The following is a 22129-nucleotide window of genomic DNA, read 5'->3' as shown; positions in this document are numbered from 1 at the left end:
TTTCCTACATTCTTCCGCTATCGCAGTCACGGCTCAGGTGACGTCGGCGTGAGGCTTCTGTCGATGGCCGGCACACCTATTGGGTTACGAAAACAATACTAGACTTACAAGTACTTTACAAAATACAACAGTTAGTTAAAATATTTAATAAATATTTAAAAAATAACAAAAACTATAGGTAACTAAGTACCTACCTATGTAATCGATTCAATAAAGTTATAAGACACATTTAAAAGTTATAATTATTATGCTCTTAATTTCAGTTTAAATAGTTATTCATTGATAATTAACAATTTGTCTCATTATAATTAATGAAAGGATAAAAAAGAAAACTTGTGTATTATCTTATTTTCTTACCTACTAGGGACATCTAATATTTTCACTAGATAACTTTTACAATTCGATAACTATTGATTAATGCCATCTAGCGGAATATTAATGATATACTTCGTTCATAAAATATTTAATTTTTGAAATAAATGGAATGGTAATACGAATTTATTTATTACAAAAAACACCTTTGTAAGAAATAGTAAATACTTACGTAAATAAATATTTATTAATTTAGTTTTTTTAACTAGCAACTTTAACAAACTTTAGAATGTTAGTGTAAATTTGCAACACTGTTTACAAAATTAGACATGGCGCGCCTCAACAAGATTCCGCAAGTGTTCAATATATTATTTTATTTATTTGTATTTTTATGTTGTTTTACAAGATTAACGAGTGCAAATGTAGAATTAGATGAAGACAATTGGAGGCAAATCCTCGATGGGGAATGGCTGGTCGAATTGTGAGTATTTTCCTTTACCGGTACATTAAAAAAAAATTCATAACGTGCCAGATTTTTCAGAAAAAAATAATTTTTAGGTCATTATCAACTGAAAATTAAACATAACCATATCAAAAGCGATCTCTTTTTTATGTTACATATTTATTTTTATTGCAGAAATTTTAGTGTGGTTCAACTATGTCTATTCATTGAGTTTGGGTTCAATAAACTACTACAAGGCCGTTAGGGTCTAAGCACCGTTTTGGTTACCGTGTCGCATTCCCATCTATTGTCCTCACATTTAATAAAAATCACTTTTTTTATAAATATCACATATCGTACAATACTCAGCCAGTCTAATTGGTATTCATTTTAATTTCAGTCTCGTGTTGCGTGAGTCATTGTTGTAATTTTGTTAAATGATATTTTTTTACGGCGTAAATTACTGTATTGGAACGAATGATGTAATAAGAACAACACTCTTAACTTTATTCACATAAACAATTTTAAAATCACTAATAATATAATACTTGACCCTATATGAGTCATATATAAGACATTAGTTGATGAAGGTGATAAGTCACTTTCACGGTAGCATGCGAAAGCGATCCCGTAGCGCTCCTCGTCAAAACGGAAAGCGTACCGCTGGTTTTTTAGTGGGTATTTCGATGTTCGGGGCGCACTCGGTGCATTGGACACCGGCGAGCCCCACATACCCCCCAATGTTCACATGGGGGAAACGCGTAACGCGTTTTTCCAGCGATAAAAAAAGGTGATGTCTCAAATTTGTAATTATATATATTAACATACCTTTTCCGGTCTAGTCATTTAAGTAAAGGCACAAATAGTAAATCAAAGTAAATAAGCAAATTTTTCATGAAAATCGTAAGAAAACATGGATTACATTCAAAATTAACATCTTCAATTTTGACATCAAATAAACGAACATATATATATATATATATGAATGTTTTCGTATTAACAAGTTATCATATATCATCAATGAGAAAATAAATTTCTTTTTTTAAATCATAAAACAATATATTTTTAAAACCAACAATAATTGATGAAATCAATGGATTATCTCATAGATTAACTCATATAATTATATTTGTTTTATTTTTTTATATTGTATCAATAACTACAGTTTTACCCGATCATAACACATGTATCTAAAATTTAACTTAGAAACAAACTAAGTTTATAAATTTATTTTGTACACAATATATTTTGTATAGACAATCATTTATTTTCATTTTTAATAGATAAGTAAGTTAATGGGTTAATGCAAGAATGTATGACTTTTGTAAATAATATCTATAACTAAACAAATAAATGTAAATCTTTGAGAATTTATTACATCAAACATGTACATATGTATAAAGATACCATATGTATTATGTTTCAAGTTACAATTCACATTGTAAGTGAATCTGATCGCTTATATTTTGCAAATGTTACCATTTTCAAACTTCAAATAATAATAAAAGCATAATACTGTAACAGCTAAATCCAGAAAGAAAAAATTATAAGTATTTAATTTGTATTAAGGCTTAAAGTCTATAGGTCGGAAGGTCTAGGTTAAACATGTGGGATAAGAGCAACTCATCATTTTTTCTATTGCCATACAGCATTGTACAGTACATTTTCTATATTAATATTATAAAGAGAAAAGATTTAATTCTGTGTATTTTTCTTAATAATGGATTAAATCAAAAGCTATTTTACTGATTAAAAAAAAAAATCTTAGCGACAGCTAAGTTATAAGGAAATAAAATAGGCATTTTTTTAATTATTCAAAAAAATTTAATATTGTAAACCAAGGTATCATTTTTCATTATTATGCTATGAGATTTATAAAAAATTAAAAAAAACATTATTTAAGTCATATAAATAGTTTATTTCAGTAACTTAATAAGATTTGACAAGATTTAGGCAGGAGTACACTTCTTTGTATTGCTGTGTTACAGTTTAAAGTGGGAGATTTCAGTGTTACAAAAGGCACATATCATCTTAGATTCAATGGTTTTTGATATTTTAACCATGTATGAGGTAATCAATATTTCTTATCAAGCCAATGTCTCTGGGTGAAGATGAGCTCGTTGGGTGGGCCATCATTCTATGAAGTATCAGCCAATGTCCCACTGCTGGGCTTTTTGATAAGATGTTTAGAGTGATGTGGTGGACTGTATAACTTTATAATCTATACTATTATTCTAAACCGATTTTGATGAAATTTGGTATGGAGCAAGCTTGCACCCCAAAGAAGGACATTTGCTACTTTTTTTTTTAATTTATTTATTAGATCACCAACAATGTACACACAGTTACATGATAGCACACAGTTCATAAAATAAAAAATAAATGAAGTGGTACCTCAATTACAGGTGATAACTGCATCATGAACAATAAGGCAACATATACATTATGGCACAAAAAAAAGAAAAAGACAAGTTACAAATTATACAATTTCAAGTTACAAAACAAAAAAAGACAATGAATAAAAAATTAATTAACTAAAATAATAATGAAAACTAATTGAATACTTAAGTATTACTTATTAATGGCATTATGACATCTTTTTGTACCTAATACCTGTCCCCCTCCTAACAACTGGACAAAGCCGCATATGAAAACTCGAATTGTGTTTCAGCAATGTAGATTTTTATTTATACTTTTTTTATGGCATATTTCTGCAACTAGTTTTTAAACATTTTTTTTGAGCAGCTAGTGGCTCTTGCAAGTAAATGTCGGGTTATCTATCATTTACAACACACCACACGGCGAACAGTCAAATAATTTGATTAAATACATATCTATGCATATTTATATAACTCATCATCATAGTAAGTAAATAAATAAAAGCATCTTATCTCATTTGCATTCTTCTCTGAACTTTGTGTTGTGACTTGAGCGACAATCTTTTGTTTACAATAAAAATTACTGTCAATACTTCTATTGAAATTATTTACATGTAAAATATTTTCGTTTAAAAATCGACCAGGTAAGCTTTCGGCCGCGTTACGTCACTGCTCCGCCCCCGTGGGTGATAGCGTGATGTTGAAGTCGTTAAACTTTCTCAATAATCGCCCGGCCCGACGTACAAGTGAAATATTAATTTTTATTCTTTTTTCATTTAAAAGAAAATCCTGAAACCCGATCGCATCCCACGTACCGAATCCTATTTATACCATATGGGGATCCACACAAAAATCGGTCGTCTAGCCGCTTAGGAGTTCAGTGACATACACACCTACAGAATTATATATATAAAGATAACAATGGATAATGTATTTGCATCAGCACCAAAAAGTGTGTGCAGTCGGTTGTGCGGTACTGCCTTAAGATTCACTTGCAAGACGTGAACCACACATAACTAAGTGATAATAAAAACTTGTAATATAAGTGCCTATTGCGCAATAGTTTACGGGCCCCCTAGCGATGTAGTAATAATCGCAGGTTTGATACTAATTTATTGTCGTCCCCTCTTCTTAGAAAAGCTTTACTCTTAAGAATTGTAAATAGGAATTTTAATAAAATGGAGATTCGAAATTGTTCTAAAAGCCTATTCGAATAATGTATAGTTTGATTTGATTTGTAAGAATTTTAATATTTTATGTCGTGTAATGAATTTTTAGTGTTATCTGTAAACATTTTTAAAAACTTATCAAGTAGGTATATAATATATCCTATGAGTAGTTCCTTACGCCGTTGGTTCCTGGAAGAGATTGCTATGTAGCAATAATGCTGAGAATGTTGTATGCTAATTAGGTTGTATCAATGTGTTTTGTTATTTTTTTAATTCAAGTAATACTTAAATGTTTTTAAAATGTTCTAAATTTGCATCTAATGTACACCCACAGTAGTCAAAATACCTGACATTCAAGGGCAGCTGACATCATTGCCGCTAACATCTGTGACTAACTCGTTCATAACAATGAACAAAATAAAAGGGTTCTACGGTTATTTATTGCTACAAACGGTATTTTACTAATCTTTTGCAACAATATGTTGAAAGTCTGATTTATTTATTGATTTATAGCCTTTTTTTGACCACTACATTGTGTAGTAGAAACAAAAGGCGGACTTAATACCTGAAGGCATTCTCTACCAGTCAACCCTTTTTAAACCAATTCCAAGTAGAAATCCGGGAAGGCGGTAATTAATAATCAAATTCGACATACAAATATGACAACAACAAAAAAATAAAAACAGAGCTGTAATATATATATGAATAATATAGTGTATTATATATGTCATAAGACAAAGATAACTAGGATCTTTCTGACAAAATAAGCTCATGGAGGCGAGTCTTGTAAGTAAATTTTCATCAAAGTGTTTGTAAGGGCTGATTCGATGAATGTATTTTTTTAGTGAGAAATTATAGTAGAGCTACATTAACTTGGGTTCATGTTTGAAAGCTGAATTTATCCAGAGGAGATTAAAAATTTAATCAATTTATATTTCATTTAGATAAGCGACAAGCACGAACAATTTAAATTCGACATACATCGTTGTAATAATGATGATGTATTGTTATCCCTGTCAGAACTCGTAGAGCGACAACTTCTTTATAGTATAGGTAGGCGGACGAGCATATGGGCCACCTGATGTTAAGTGGTCATTAACGCCCATAGACATTGGCATTGTAAGAAATGTTAACTATTACTAACATCGCCAATGCGCCTCCAACCTTGGAAACTAAGATGTTAAGTCCCTTGTTCCTGTAATTACACTGGCTCACTCACCCTTCAAACCGGACCACAACAATAACAAGTACTGCTGTTTTGCGGTAGAATATCTGATGAGTGGGTGGTACCTACCCAGACGAGTTTGCACTAAGCCCTACCACTAGTAGGTAGGTAAGTCTATATACATATAATATATGTATGATATTATGTAATATTGAAAATAAAATTAACTAAGGAAAATGTTTGGCAACCTTCGTCAAGTCCTCAAGTCGTCTATACCGCAATGTTTGAAGACGAAAGTCTTCAACCAATGCGTCTTACCTGCCATGACATACGGTGCCGAAACGTGGACACTAACTGCGGGACTAGTCCACAAATTCAAAGTCGCTCAGCGTGCTATGGAGCGAGCTATGGTCGGAGTATCTTTGAAGGATAAGATCAGAAATGAGATTATCCGGAAAAGAACCGGAGTCACCGACATAGCTTGCAAAATTAGCAGGCTGAAGTGGCAGTGGGCTGGTCACGTATGTCGTAGGACCGATGGCCGTTGGAGCAGACGAGTCCTAGAGTGGAGACCGCGAATCGGCAAGCGCAGCGTAGGGCGCCCTCCAGCCAGGTGGACCGACGACCTTAAGAAGGTGGCGGGCACCAACTGGATGCGGAAGGCGGAGGACAGGGAGCTTTGGCGCACCTTGGGAGAGGCCTATGTTCAGCAGTGGACAACGATTGGCTGTTGATTGATTGATTGATGAAGGAAAATGTAAACGTATCGATGGTCTTAATTAATTGTAAATTTTGTCTCTTGATCTCGATGGAGTCGATCCCATCTCGTTTTGATAGGACTCCAATGACATCACATAGATTTTGCAACAAACATTCAGCTAATCGATCATTTGTACGTCATTTACGAAGTTAAAATACGAACACGATATCTAGCTCGTAAACAAATTGAATATTATCAGCAAATAAATATATATTTACGTAGCTGGTTACTTATTTTGTAGTCAAAGTAAATAGTGTTCGTTATTACGAATACTGACCGACAAAATCTATCTTACAACTTGCTAATATTTTATTCTTTACTTATTTAATTCCACTTCCAACTATATTACCCCACTATAACATATGACCTTACGTATAAACGTTGTGTAGGGAGTGATTAGTAAGACTGTCTTCTTCTTTCGAATGACAAATCAATAATAAATGAAAGAGCGAGCGAGTCTTTAACAAAACAACCTTCATATATATATTTGCTGGCTACAAGTATTGCCCTAACTCAGAATAACTGAAGACGGAAAGAATTTTAACGGGCCGGTTGGCGTGATTGGTAGATACCTTTCACGCCGAAGGTTGTGGGTGCGATTCACCCACCAAGGACAGACATTTGTGTGCATGAACATGTCTGTTTGTTTGGGTGTAATTATCTATATAAGTATGTGTTTACAAAAGAATACTACTTAGTATAAGGAGTATATCAGTTGTCTGGTTTCCATAGTACAAGCTCTGCTTAGTTTTTAATCAGATGGCCGTTTGTGAATAATGGTCCCAGGATTTTATTATATTATTATTACAGAAAGAATTGAACTGAATACATACCTGAAAATTTTAAATCAAACGGTTTCATTATCACGTAATTACTATAGAGTACCTACTTAAGCACATGAATATTTGTTTTAATTACAATGTCTATTAGTTTATCGTCTATACTAATATTATAAATGCGAAAGGGACTCTGTATGTCTTCTTACGCTTTTACGGCTAAACCAGTGAACTTAATTGGATGTAATTTGGTATAAAGGAAGCTTGACTCTATGGGCTGATGGTTCACGATGGTACTCGATGGTTTCCTTCTACGCCGAACGCGAGTTAAATTACATACCCATGTAATAATACCTACAGATCCATCTAACCCATTATATTCTTAATAAGCTTAGACTAATTCATTTGTAAATACAATATTAATTATATTAATTGTGATATTTATTAATCAGTTACGCCCCCTGGTGTCCTGCGTGCAATGCCCTCGCACCAGCATGGAATGACCTGTCGAACCGCGTCAAGAACAAGGCGATGAAGACGGCGGCCGTCGACGTCACCAAGTCGCCTGGGCTCAGTGGCCGATTTGTAGTCACCGCGCTGCCTACGATATACCAGTAAGTTTTAAGTGTAAATCGTTCAAACATAAAAAATATATTATAATATATATTATTTTAAATTATTGGTCCGACGGCCTTACGTGCTTTCTAAGGCACGGGAGTGTACACACTTCCAACTTCCAGATTCGGGCTTTTGAAAAACCCAAAAACTTTTTATTGGTCAGACCTGGGGTTTGGACTTCTAGCCACTAGACTAACGAGGCAGTAGAAGTTTCAGAATATATTTTTTTCTGAAATTAAACAATAGAATAAATTTAAAAGTTTTCTGGGGCATTCGTGAGTGACTGTATACAAACTAATTGAGAATAATCCCTCGTGTGTTTTAATGAAGTCATACTCGCACCATTTTTTTTAATTAACGACAAAGCTATATACTTAACACTTCAGTGGTTCACGTCAGGGGCGCTACTCTCCAATTAACAGGCTAATCATTGAAAATGCTCAATATTATGATTAACAATAAGAAAGTGTCAAACGAAGCTCTTATAATTGATATTTTTGATGACAAATTGAATCAGTTCCTTAAAAAATTATCTATTTTTTATTTCCAATAATAATGTATAAATTTTTATTTTTAACTTCTTTTGATTTATAAATGTACCTCTTACTTTTGTTTGCTTTTAATCGTATTCAAAAATTTTAAATGTTCTCAGATATTTATGTCTTATTCATTTTATACCAATCGTGTGATAATTTTATAATAATTTAATTGTTAATATCTTTTCTATTTGTTATAAATATTTTAATTTTTATAATTATTATATTTTTGTTAACTCGAAATGTTATATATTTTGCAACACCTATAATTTAGGAGAAACTTGATTTGCATAACGTCATGTTTAAAGACTCAATTGTATTTATTAGTGAACTTCTTGTTGGTGTTGATATTATAAATAAATAAATAAACAACAAATTAAGCACTTGAAAATTCAGTGGTGCTTGCCCGTGTTTGAACACACGATCATCGGTTAAGATTCACGCGTCCTAACCACTATTCCATCTCGGCGAATATATATATTAAATTTAACCAACAAATATCTACTGTATTTAAATTAAAATAAAAACCTTTATTATCAAGCTACATGCAAAATTTCAAGGTTTACAGTTTTAGAAAGTTCGCGATGAATCACTGAAATGTATTGTCTTTATAATTAGATGAAAAATGAGACCACAGACCTCGTACAATCGCTTTAACACGGATTGAATTACGAATGTTATTTAATATATATTTCACAAATGTATCATATTTAGATTTTTTTATTATGTTTTTTTGGTCCATATAAAATATAAAGGTGAATTAAATCTTTCAATTGGAAATTTTTCGTTGTTGAATCTTTGTTCAAGGTCCCTTGAATCTAATTTAATATAAGAGAATTATATAGGAAGTCGATATTTCACGTAGGCTGGGTTTATAATATAGGTAGGCGGACATAAGCATATGGGCCACCTGATGGTAAGTGTTCACCAACGCCCATAGACATTGGAATTGTAAGAAATGTCAACCATCGCTTACATCGCCAATGCGCCACCAACCTTGGGAACTAAGATTTTATGTTCCTTGTGCCTGTAATTACACTGGCTCACTCACCCTTCAAACCTGAACATAACAATACTAAGTACTGCTGTTTTCCGGTAGAATATCTGATGAGTGGGTGGTACCGGTACCTACCTAGACGAGCTTGCACAAAGCCCCACCACCAGAATTGAATCAAACAGTATATTAATATTATTCAATATCTATTTTAAGATAATATAATGATAGGTATATAAAATAAAATATGGTTTAAAAATAACATTATTTTATTTCATTTAATGATTTACTTATGTTCAACTAGTTTAACTGATTAAAATTCCAAATGTCAAAAAACAGTCTAGCAAATATTTATTAATTCAATAAATTATTATATGTTAAATATTCATTTATAGAGTATTTTTTTATCTATCAACCATTTTTTAATATTAGATCTTAAGCTTTTTTTGGTATATTGTTAAATATTTTGATGCACATTATGTAGCAATTCGTATGAAAAGAAACAGTTGCCAGGTCTATACGTTCTCGATTCTATTCCGAACTTACGTTGGTACGGCGACGATACCGATTCGATTCGATCGCGATAAAATGACGATTTGTCAGTAGAATTGGTATGTCAAAATCAGCTTGAGTATTATCTTGTAGTTGTAAGCTGGTAATAGCATAGTTGTCAACAGATAATACTCGCTTTCGGTTCGAGGACGAATGCATTTAATGATAATTATAGTTGGTTTAATGTCTTATTTATTTATTTGGATCTCCAACAGTTGTACATAGCACACATTCAAAACACTTTTTACGTTAACTTAAAACTAACTATGCACAAACGATTACAGGAGAACACACAATTAACAAACACAATTACAAAATATACAAGTCTTGTTCTTGATGTGATCTTTCTATATGGAAGCTGAAATATTTAACTGAAGGATTGTAGTGGGATTTTGTTGTACTGTCACGAATGTGCTATTCTGTAACCGTTTACGGTATTTGGAACATTTTTGATTTACTGATACTTTAGGATCTTTGGCGTCTGTGAAAATGGTTGTCATCAGCGTGCGACGTCTGCGAGTTGTTTTGTCGTTTGATGTTAGACGATCAGCGAATTTGGAGAGATATTACGCAAAAATACGCCAAAAACTAAACCCTGAGACACTCCTGTATCAACACCATACATACAAAAGCTATCTGTCATTCCATTTTATTCTAGAAAAACGTTCGTTTTGATAGAAAGCTCGAAGTAGCATTTCCTACACATCATCACAGACCATCTAGATGAAATTTGTCAAATGCCTCTTAAAAGCCGTAAAACATATATTCTCTTCATTTCAGTTATTTTCAAGCCGTGCGATAATAAATTGTGAACTTGGTTGATAATAATAATATCTATAATATTCTGGGACATTATTCACACAAGGCCATCTGATCCCAAATTAAGCAGAGCTTGTACTATGGAAACCAGATAACTAATATACTACATATACTACTTTTCTTTTGTAAATACATACTTACATAGATAATTACACCCAGACTGAGGAAAAACAGACATGTTCATGCTTACAAATGTCTGTCCTGGGTGGGAATCGCACCCACAACCTTCTGCGTAAAAGACAAGTATCTACCAACCACGCCAACCGGCCCGTCAATAATGCGATTGCAGTTAGCGATGGCTCAATGTTTTCAGTTAAAATAATTTGATATTTTTGAATTGACCTGGTTTCCCATTATATTTAAGAATCGTCAGCATACTTTGATATGTGACTATATATATGTATGTGTTCGGCCCTTCAAGGCGGTTATTATTATTATTATTCATTGTTTTTTTTTATTACAGCGTAAAGGAAGGCGAATTCCGCCAGTACAAGGGTCCACGTGATGCAGACGCCATGATAGACTATGTAGAACGTGGCAAGTGGAAGAAGACAGACGCGATACCATCGTGGAAATCACCGCAATCCTTCCAGATGGGTCTCGTTGCACACTTCTTCAAACTCAGCCAGGCTTTAAGAGTAAGTATGAAATGTGTAGAATATTCTATTGAATGTATTTAATTCCAGCTGAAAAACAAAGACTCAGTATCAAATATTTTTTGTAAATGTAAAAGTTACTTCATGGAAACCGGTTATGATAATTTTATTCACTCCAATATTGTGTAATACAAACACAATATCGCTGTATTGTGTAAGTGTTTTTGTTTTACATCAACTTTCTACAACTTACTGTTGACTTATTTCGAATCAAATAGTTTGGATTTTCTTTGAGTAAAAGTAAGAAGTAAAGTAACAACCTGTGAATGTCCCACTGCTGGGCTAAGGCCTCTTTCCCTTTTTGGGGAGAAGTTATGGAGCTTATTCCACCACGCTGCTCCAATGCTTGTTGGTGGAATACACATGTGACAGAATTTCAATGAAATTAGACACATGCAGGTTTCCTCACGATGTTTTCCTTCACCGTCAAGCACGAACTATGTGAACTCGGCCCCCGACTTTTAAAAATCGATTTTTTTTCTTATAGATTCTTATAGATAATCGTATGTCGTTGATGTAGTAAAATTTTTTTTTTCGTTTGTAGTAGCTCTAAAACAAAAATTGTAAAATCGTTTGTAGTAACAGTCATTTCGTTTGTAGTAACTTGGTGTATCTCATTATCGTTCGTATTTGTTTTGTGAAAGAATAAACACTTGTTTAAAAGTTTAAAATTTTTGTTTGTTTTTTTTTTTTTACTTAATAATTATTTTTTTTGCTTCAACTACAAACGATTTCTTTTTCACTACAATCAACTACAAACGATTCACTTCAAGAATCAACTATTCATTTTGAGTGTCGACAAAACCGGGGGATGAGTTTTTTTCGATGTCCTCCAATTTTTGTTTTAGAGCTACTACAAACGAAAAAAATTTACTACAATCAACTACATATGATTATCTATAAGAATCAAAAAGAAAAAATCGATTTTCAAAAGTCTGAGGCCGAGTTCACAAAGCCTCAAGCACGAGATGAATTATAATAACAAATTAGCACACGAAAATTCAGTGGTTGCCTGGGTTTGAACCCACGATCATCGTTAGTATTCACGCGTTCTTACCACTGGGCCATCTTAGTTTTTCTTTGAGAACATTAATATATTTTTGTAACTAATAAACTCATGTCTCATATACAGGGTGTTCACACTATGCTGATGGAGACGTATGGTCTGCCGACGTGGGGCTCCTACCTCATCTTCGCCATCGCTACAATATTTGTCGGAGCCCTACTTGGATTGGTAATGCATTTATACACTAACGTACTTACGGACACGCTTGTGCTCTATTCCCTCATATTCATAATGAGATACAACAATTCGACACTTCAAGTTTAAACGCAAGAGAGTGTAACTAGCAACTTGCAACAGTTAATGAAATTTTCTTAAGAGAAAAACCCGTTAAAATGACCGGTGATTTGTGTCCAAAAAGAAGCAAAACTATCCCGGTTCCCGGTTCCTATACACAAAAATGGTCATGTCCTTTAACGTATCATGTAAAAATCATTGAGCGTTAGACGAGAAGACAGCCAGTCGGACTGAGCTTAGAGGACCATTTTCGTTTTTAGAATATATGGCATCATATTTCTCGTTGTCATAATATATAGTTTAAATCGCATGCGTGGAAAGGAACATGATTTTCTTGATTTTTTGCAATGTGTTGAATGTGTTCATAGCCCCTTTGAATCAGGGCCCTATGCGACCGCATTGGTTTAGCGTCCAGGACTGTGATTGTGTACTGGTGGTAGGGCTTTGTGCAAGCTCGCCTGGGTAGGTACCACCCACTCATCAGATATTCTACCGCAAAACAGCAATACTTGATATTGTTGTGTTCCGGTTTGAAGGGTGAGTGAGCCAGTGTAAATACAGGCACAAGGGGCATAAAATCTTAGTTCCCAAGGTTGGTGGCGCATTGGCTATGAAAGCGATGGTTGACATTTCTTACAATGCCAATGTCTATGGGCGTTTGGTGACCACTTACCATCAGGTGGCCCATATGCTCGTCCGCCTTCCTATTCTATAAAAAAAAAGGACCGAAGAATCAGAAGGCTGCATGTACTTCTTATAAAGACTGATGCTATTGTATCATATACAAATATTTTCTTTTAAACCTGAACGCGAAATCTAACGTTTAAATGTAATTCTTCAGCCTCCATAATAACACCAATTTTGATTTATGTAAAATTATTTCGTTTAGCAATAAATGATTAATTAATTATTAAATTGTTTTTTTTTTTTCAGTTGTTGGTGTGCGTGATAGATCTACTGTATCCTCCAAGGAAGCCAGAGAAGGTGCTGGTGAGCCAAGCGGAGGTTGACAGGAAGCGGGAGCAAGACGAGAAGAAGTCTGATGAGGATCAGGTTTGTTGGAGACCTATACACTACACCCACACTATTCCAAAGATAAATTTATAATATGTTTAAATATGAAAATATACAACTTATCAATAATATAATTACTATGGCTTTTAATAAAAAATATATTTAAGATGTATATATATGTGTTGGCGGCCATACGTATATATATAATATTTATTTTAAAAACGTCAAAATCGGAGCACACATTTCACACAAAATAAAAGACTAAATATAATTCAACGCATTGTGTTTGCAGAGAAATTGAATTATAATTTTAAAAAAAACATACACGAATGTTATAAAAAGCTTACTATGTAATTTTTTTTTATAGATAGACATTGGCGTTGTAAGAAATGTTAACCATCGCTTACATCACCAATGCGCCACCAACCTTAGCAATTAAGATGTTATGTCCCTTGTGCCTGTAATTACACTGGCTCACTAACCCTTCAAACCGGAATACAACAATACCAAGTACTGCTATTTTGCGGTAGAATATCTGAGGAGTTGGTGGTACCTACCCAGACGAGCTTGCACAAAGCTCTACCACCAGTGATTTTTTTATCATTTTAATGATACTTGTGCAGTATAGCATACACTCATATAGCATACAGGCTGCTCCTTCTTATAAATCTTTTAAATTTTTTTATTAACTGTTTCAGGAGTTACTTAACGACGACATCGTCGACGACGCGGAAATACCGGACAGCGACGCGGAGAAGAACTCGCCCAGCGATGTGAGTTTTATTTGATAATAAAGCTTAACGCGGAAACGAGTCTTTGATTTAACAGTAATTAGTGACGTAGCTAACGGTTATTGACGGTAATAATCAAGATTGTTCAATGCATTGTGCTTAGTGGTACGTGAAATACATGACCACTAATACAAAACATTTAATGTAGGTAATCAATCTTGTAAAAAACTGATTCATAAGGACTCGTTTAGACATTACGCTGCTGATGTGCATTTATATTGATCTGATTTTTTTCTTCTTATTTGATTGAATATATTTCCAGACATCGGAGGACGACAAGGAGAAGGCGGGCGGCGACGACGCCAAGGCCGCCGACAAGCCGGAGCTGCGCAAGCGCAGGACGCGCAAGGCCGACTAGCGCGCCGGGACGTCGCACCGAGGACGGCAGTCAGTCTACATCTGTTTGGAAAGACGCGTAATATGTTATTTTGTTGAAACGATGACATCCTAAAGGATTTATGTAATTTAACACATGAAAAGAAATTATATTAAAACGGCTTAAATATATAAATATTAGATTACAAAATAAATTGTTACAAATTATTCAATGAAATATACATAATGTATTATATAATACGATAAACGAACGAAATAACAAACGCAAATAATCAAACGTTAAACATTGAATTTATTATAGAATGTTATTTATACTATAGTCATGTAGTCAAAATATGAATAATTGCGTTTAACAACGTTAAAGCTTTTTTACCAAGACATAGTTATAATAATCGATAGTACTTCAAATTCTTAAAACTTATGTATTTTTAGTATTTTTTTATATAATATGCACATAGAAATGGTCGTTTCTCAAAACTGTCACGGCGTTACCACGACAAAGAAACAAAGTCTACTATTGTGTTGCATTATTTCTATTCATATTGATAAAAACTTTAAAATCTGAAACCGAATTATTTCTTAAGTGTCATCTCTATTATACATGACACGGCTGATTTTTTTACGCCCCCGCTCACTAGCGAAATACACAGAAAAAAAAAAAAAAAACAAAACATTTGTACCAAAAACAATTTAAATTACAAAGGAAATATTTCAAACATTTCAGTGCGTTACAGTTAAAATATTAAACACTTTTAACGCTCAATATATAATTGCATTTATTTGTAAAAAAAACAGTGTGATAATGAGTAACCGCTTATAAACATTGTTTATCGGGTGTTGAGTACTGATTTCTCCCTTTCTGACATTATTGATTTGACATTCGATAGAAGAAGACGCAGCATTGGTAGGTCACAACATTTATAGGTTATGCCGTAAATTACTAATTATAATGAAAAATTGAAATTATGTAAGGGTTTTCACAAATGATTGAACCAAAAATTTTGCACCGATTTTTTTATTCAAAGTAAGCCACTTGCACCGTTGCTATTAAAGTATTATTTTTAGTATTAAAACTATTTTATGATTTCATTTTTATACGCAGTTAAAGTAATAAATAAAGATTCGAAATTCTTTTACATTCCGAAATATAAAATGATTTATTTGAAATGCTTCATAAATCCATCTTCTCAAAAGCTTTCCTATATTCTTTTTCCTTAATATAATAATCTTTTTCTAGGTTTAATAAATAAAATTAAAATATATATATGTATATTACGGCGTGTTTGTGTGAACCGACAGCAAAAATTAAACTACATTTTAATATTATTATAAAAAATATAATTATAATCTCAGTTTTAGTGTAATGTTTGCTGTCGAGTGCCGTTGTTGACAAAATTGCCTTGTACAAAGACTAGACTATTTTAATGTTGCGACTGTAATTAACAACTAGTGGCTCGCTAATAAAATAATTGTATTTATATTGCGTATTTTTATTTTCTTCTGTGATTTGATTGATTAAATTATAATACCAATGAGTGGGGATGTCCTACACCACACTCGCGTGTGGCGGAAAACACTAAACATTTTTAACGTCACCCTGGAAGACGGCTTAAACTAAATGGCACAAACTACTTAATCAGGAAGTGAATGAACAGCAATAGATTTGTCAGGTATTCCAGGCTTACATTTTGTTGGTAATAGTCAAAACTCTTTATAAATCTATTTTTTTTTCCTTGCAATCGAACTTATCATGGATTTATTTATTTATTTCAAAGTAGGCTTGTGCTTGACAACATTTATGCAAAACCAGTCTGAACTGTGATTGTCACATTGTTAGGTGAGCAGGGAAGAGGTTAAACGGAGTGGTGCAGTGAGATAAGAGTGGAGGAGTTTCGATTAACGATAAGTGCTTTTAACGGAAACTTCCTTGAGAAATGAAAATGAGAGAAAAAAATGATTTTTTATGTTGTGTTATATTATTAGTGCTAAGTTTTACTATTTAAATCATAATATATGAAATATTAGTAAGTATTACAAAACACCTTCAATATTTATACAAAAACGAAAAGGGAACCCAAAAAATAAAACGACAATATAATTCGATTTTCTTTATTCAGATATTTACATGAAATAATTAAGTATTGATATAATTTCACGTAATTGCAATTTAATATTAGTCAATAATTTAGATTTACATAAAAATTATAATAGCGGGTACAAGACTTAATACAAGGAAGATTATTTCAATATTTTTTTTTTTATAAATCTACTAGTTTTTCGTCAGCAAATACAATTATATAGGTGCTCATATCTCATGCAACGGAACTATATTTTTTACATATATTTAAGCATATAACCAACATAATTATACGTATTAGACTGTATAAATATTTGTGTATAATTAAATACATATTGTTACTAAGTCGCAAGCATCAGTTAAAGCAGTAACTGTGATCCGAGAAGCGTTTTAATATAATACTATTGAAATAAATGGACATTATTTACTTATACATATTTTATTTTAAAGGAAATAAAGTATTTAATATATTCAGAAGTATAAAAATTCCATTACAATTTAATTTAAAAACAAAAAATAGTATTTTTTTTTTGAATAGTCATGATGACAATTGAAAATTATTTATTTATTAAAAAAAAAATTTTTTTATACAAAAAAAAAAGATTCAATGTTTGTAAACAAAACTATACATTACAATCACATTATAATATTTAAATTTTCAAATTGAATACATTCAAGTAGAAATACATTTATATATAAAACATAAGTAAATAATATCCATTCTGTGATATAGAACGAGTGACGATTATTCGTGAATGATTCATATAGAATGTGAGTCAACACACAGACATACAAATTGAACGAGTTCATTAATTCAAGGTGGTAGCCAGGATGATGCTTCAGCTCGAACCGCGTGGGATGTTATAATAGGTAACCGAAAATCAATATATAATACAGGTACTTTTTATTTAATTTTCTTTCGCCCAATTCCTTTAACGCAATTAATCCTAGCTACGCACTTGCATTATAATTTTCATCTTCGGTGTATAAACTTCATTATCATTGTTATAATTCAACTGCATGTCTACATTTTGTCCCCTTAACATTAAATATAACGATAGTATACAATTTCAATCACGTAATTAAATTCTAATCACGTATATAAAATGCATAAGTTTACTTTTATTAAAAATATCTGAAATTTAGCAAAATCTACGTCTATACGATAACGCCCGCGAGAACCTTTTGAAATACTTTAACAATACGGTTTCTTTTTATACTTATACTAGTAACAATTTAGATTAATTTTTTTCGGGTTATTAGGTTCATATTATGCCAATTATTAGTCAAACCGACTTTTGTAACGTAAAACGTGGTATACGCATACAACACATTCTTTTATTAAATACTTTTTTCAGATACGTATCAGATCCATCATATCAGATCTTTCATTAAGACATTAATGAGCGGAATGTGTCATTGAAATTCTCGAATAATTTTATTACCAATAAGATATTATTCACATTATGATACGAATCAGTTCTTGTACAAATAAAAAAAAAAATATAATCTTACGTCACTAATTAATACGTCGTCGATAAATAAGACAGATCTTTGGATGCGTTCATTGTCAACGCGCGAGAATTGATTATAATTTTTAGCTTAAATTTAAAACGAAGCTTGAGAAAGCGTCACATTTGTTAAAAAAAAATATAGAGAATATTATACATTTTAATCTAAAAAAAAATCTCATTCGTCTAAAAGATACTAAAGTAATCCTTAAATACGATACACAGTCGAATATTCGACGTCACAAAAATAAAACAATCAAACAAAAAGACTAGATCATTAATAATTAATTACATTTCTACTTAACACTAAAAATTCACAATCGCGATGAGAAAAAAAATACATTAACTAAATTATTACATTAAAAAAATGGTTACTAATATTTATTTTAATTTAAAAAAAAGCGCTAGGCAATTAAAATACTTTGTGTATTTAATTTAAAAAGAAAAAACCTAGGATTAGGTCTGTTAATGAAATAAGTAAAAAGTCATAAGTAATTATTAAGTTAATTATTATTATTACGTAAATTGGTCATATTTACTTACCACACGTGTAGTCGAGTGCCTAGTGTAGCACTCAATAAAAACATATTTTGGCAGTGATTAGGTTATTATTTCAACTCTAGCGTCCCTAGCTATCACAAGATTGCCGTTGATAAAAAATAAATGAAACGCTAGTCAAATCGCAAGTAATTTAAAATTATTTTTGGCAACCCAGATTTTAAGAGAATTCAAGAAGCGAACAAAGGATTTTGTTTATATATATTTTATCGAGTTTAAGTAAACGAAACAGACCAACAGAACTAATGTAAATATTAAGAATAAATTGCCACTTGTAACCTAACGTTCGAGGCGTCATTTTGAATTTAAACTAATTTCTAAACATTAATCGGCGGTGCATTAATGGTAGAACTATAAACGACGACCTCAGAGTATTTTATAGCCTTATAAATTTTCAGAAGCTAAATAAATAGTTTTGGTTAAAACTTATATTCTACTCATATTATTTAATAAAGCGTGGGTATGTAATTATACGTGCCATAGATCATGTTTGTTTAAATCATTGAAATAATAATAAAAACAGCGCTTGCAAATCGGCGAGCGAAGAAGTAAAACTTCTTTAAATGTTTCTTATTCAAAAGCTTCAATATTGAAGTGAGGCGCCTTTGTAAGCTTTCAAAGCGACCAAAGAAGTTTCACTTGTATTCTTAAAGCATATCAAATCAAATGCACATATATTCTAGTCACGACACGAGAACTTTGTAATATTGAAACAAAATTGATTGCCTTGTATGTCTTTCTTAACTCTATGGTCGAACGTATTGGAATAGAATAATTTTGTTGTTGATTCAACGATACGAGGGATGTTATCGTGCGTTTAATTTATCCCGATAAACATTATCAATATCGGTACAATAAACTTGCAATATTGTTATTAATTGACCTACAAGCCACTTTGGGTTAAATGTTATTTAAAATACTAACTACTAAATATTATTATCTTATAATGGAAGGTATTTTTGTATTACATATATACCGTTACAGCCAAAAGTGGTTTCAAATACACCCTTGAATGCAGTTATGCCACAATACACCCCAAATAAAGTTTCTTTATTTTAAATAAGCAGACGATGGAGCCACTCTGCTTCAATGAGTGTTAATGGTTGAACCATGTAACAAAATTTCATCTGACACATGCATTTATTAGTTTTATATATAATATACAGTTTTATATATGAGTATTAATATATTATAGCATAAGTGGATTCAATTAATGTATCCCATGACTTGGTACTTTTTGGGGGTACATTTTTACCCCGAGATTATTATATAATAATGTCATTATATTTTTATTGCAAACTTTTTACATATATATATATATTTAGGAACCAAACTTTATATATAACGTGTTTCAAATTTACACTTGTAAATGTATAAATATACATATGTTTAAATATATAAAATCCAATACAGGAAACAGTTGTGAGAGTAAATAACGCGTATTAATTTGAACTTTACATAATTGATAATACGAACTATTTTTTATCTGTACGTCTTGGACAAATGCTGGCAAATTCATTATGGATGTTACCACACGAATCGATGGTAGAATGCAATAAACGTCGATTGATATTTACTACAATATTATGTACCAAATCATTGATATATTTACAGTAATACTGATGGGAAGCGGATGTCATCAATGATTGATGGATTAGTGTGATAACGCCCTTAGAGTATGTAAAAAGCAATTGCATTCTAACGGTCCAAGCATTCTATCTACGAGATCGATTATTCTTTATATGAAGTCAAATCAAAATATCTAAAAAAAAACTAATTATATCGTTATTTTTATATATAAAAAAAACTATTCTTTTAAAATAATAAAATATAATTTGTTAGATGTTTAAGCGGTGCGTTGTAAAACGGTTCGAATTATTAATTTAATAATACAGCTATTTCCATCCCTTTCATGCTTAATAAATTATGAATGTGCGAGAGAGATAATATATTTAATACGCTTGTATTAATAAGATTAAAATTGATAATATTATATATTTTTCTATTATTATTGGTGTTACGTTGTTAGTTTTTAATGTTTCGATTTTAATTTAAATGTAACTATGGAAGAATTGTTTGTCGTTGTGATATATATTTAGTTTAATACATAATAAGGTCGTTTTTACGATGACAATATCATTGTAATCGGCTACATGTCTCAGCTAAGTTAAAGGTATCATACGTTATATACTATTGAAATAGCCTCTTCTTAGTCAATAGTCAAAATTTAGTATATAAACACTATATAATATTAATATACGTATAATTGTATATAGGCGACGGTAAATGGAAGCAGAGATCATTGCTATTGGATTATATGCTAGCGATCATTACAAACATCCTTTATATATTTTTTGTCTAGTGTACATTTACGTTTTATGTATTTCCAAATAAAGATTTTTTCGGATCAACGCCATTGATTGAAACGTTTATTATTATCATGGTAAGGTAACAGCCGACCCACATCAGCGCACAAACACGAGCCCCAACGACGCGCGCCATCTCTCGGCATTGCGAAGTCAACTTGACCCAAGACTATGAACGCGAAAAGCTGGCGTTTTAAATGTCCCGCGAGAAAATTAAGTTCATAATTAATAGCTTTTTCAAGAGAATAATGCTATCAATATTAATTAGTGTACAACTCTTTTGCAAAATAATTTAAAAAAAAAATTCAAGTATACCTTAAGTATAATCAAAATAATATAAAACTTTATAAATAGATTACACACTTCAGCGTCCGTTCTTAAACAATAACGTTTAAATTCATTCAAAGTAAAAAAAAAAAAACACTTGATCCACCAACAACTCCACACGAATATCGAATCAATTCTACGAAATGCGTGCAAAGTGCGTGTGTAGTCTGTGCGCAGCCGCGGGTCATGTAGGCGTTCGGTTCAATTATTAAAGTATGTACATTATTGTCCATTCATTATTATAAATGTAAGATCTTTATAAGACATTTTGAGAACAATTTATTGTTTTATCTTTTTCGCAATTATTTTGATTGTTAATTTTTTCCCGAATACTTATTATATATCCTTTACTTAGCTAAAACACCCATAGCGTCTTATTTATCATATATACTCTTATGCACATATCACGGTGTATGGTAAACGAATTACTAACGTCCTTATTTCGTTAACATAAGATCGTTTATTGCGTAACGCGTTCCTGTTTCAACAGAAACAAGCGTAGAATCTGGACATATCGATTTTCCAATACGTGTCCAGCTGGCTTCTGAAAAAATATATCTTGATTAACACATTCTGACATATTATAAGGGACAGTACTTGTGTTTTTACGTTACTCCTATGTTACCACCTGATCGTAAGTCACCACCATCCATAGATTTTTTTTATATGCGC

General features: G+C 31.8%; 2 protein-coding genes across 2 annotated transcripts in view; one reads left to right on the top strand and one right to left on the bottom strand.

The window, feature by feature from the left end:
• Positions 1–636: 636 nt before the first annotated feature.
• On the top strand, positions 637–16098 carry LOC126778547 (thioredoxin-related transmembrane protein 1-like). The gene is made up of 7 exons (XM_050502212.1): positions 637–793; positions 7455–7616; positions 10985–11159; positions 12310–12411; positions 13411–13530; positions 14190–14264; positions 14545–16098. Exons 1-7 carry the CDS (start codon positions 642–644, stop codon positions 14638–14640), a joined length of 882 nt encoding a protein of 293 aa, XP_050358169.1. The 5' UTR covers positions 637–641; the 3' UTR covers positions 14641–16098.
• Positions 16099–16713: 615 nt separating this feature from the next.
• LOC126778414 (serine/threonine-protein kinase MRCK beta) overlaps positions 16714–22129 on the bottom strand; it is a 52087-nt gene continuing 46671 nt past the window's right edge. The window contains exon 47 of the mRNA XM_050501914.1: positions 16714–22001. The gene's annotated coding sequence lies outside the window, so the exon portion shown is untranslated. The remainder of the gene's footprint in view (positions 22002–22129) is intronic.

The sequence above is a fragment of the Nymphalis io genome, chromosome 26 (assembly GCF_905147045.1).
Source record: "Nymphalis io chromosome 26, ilAglIoxx1.1, whole genome shotgun sequence".
Classification (NCBI taxonomy): domain Eukaryota; kingdom Metazoa; phylum Arthropoda; class Insecta; order Lepidoptera; family Nymphalidae; genus Nymphalis; species Nymphalis io.
Note: the sequence above shows the minus strand (reverse complement) of the source record. Positions and strands in the feature narration are given on the sequence as shown.

What these genes read in the sequence shown, in the direction of transcription:
- LOC126778547 (XM_050502212.1), top strand. Translation starts at nt 642, where the DNA reads ATGGCGCGCCTCAACAAGATTCCGCAAGTGTTCAATATATTATTTTAT. An exon ending in GGGGAATGGCTGGTCGAATT is followed by an intron (nt 794 to 7,454) that starts GTGAGTATTTTC and finishes TTTATTAATCAG; the next exon opens with TTACGCCCCCTGGTGTCCTG. An exon ending in GCGCTGCCTACGATATACCA is followed by an intron (nt 7,617 to 10,984) that starts GTAAGTTTTAAG and finishes TTTTTATTACAG; the next exon opens with CGTAAAGGAAGGCGAATTCC.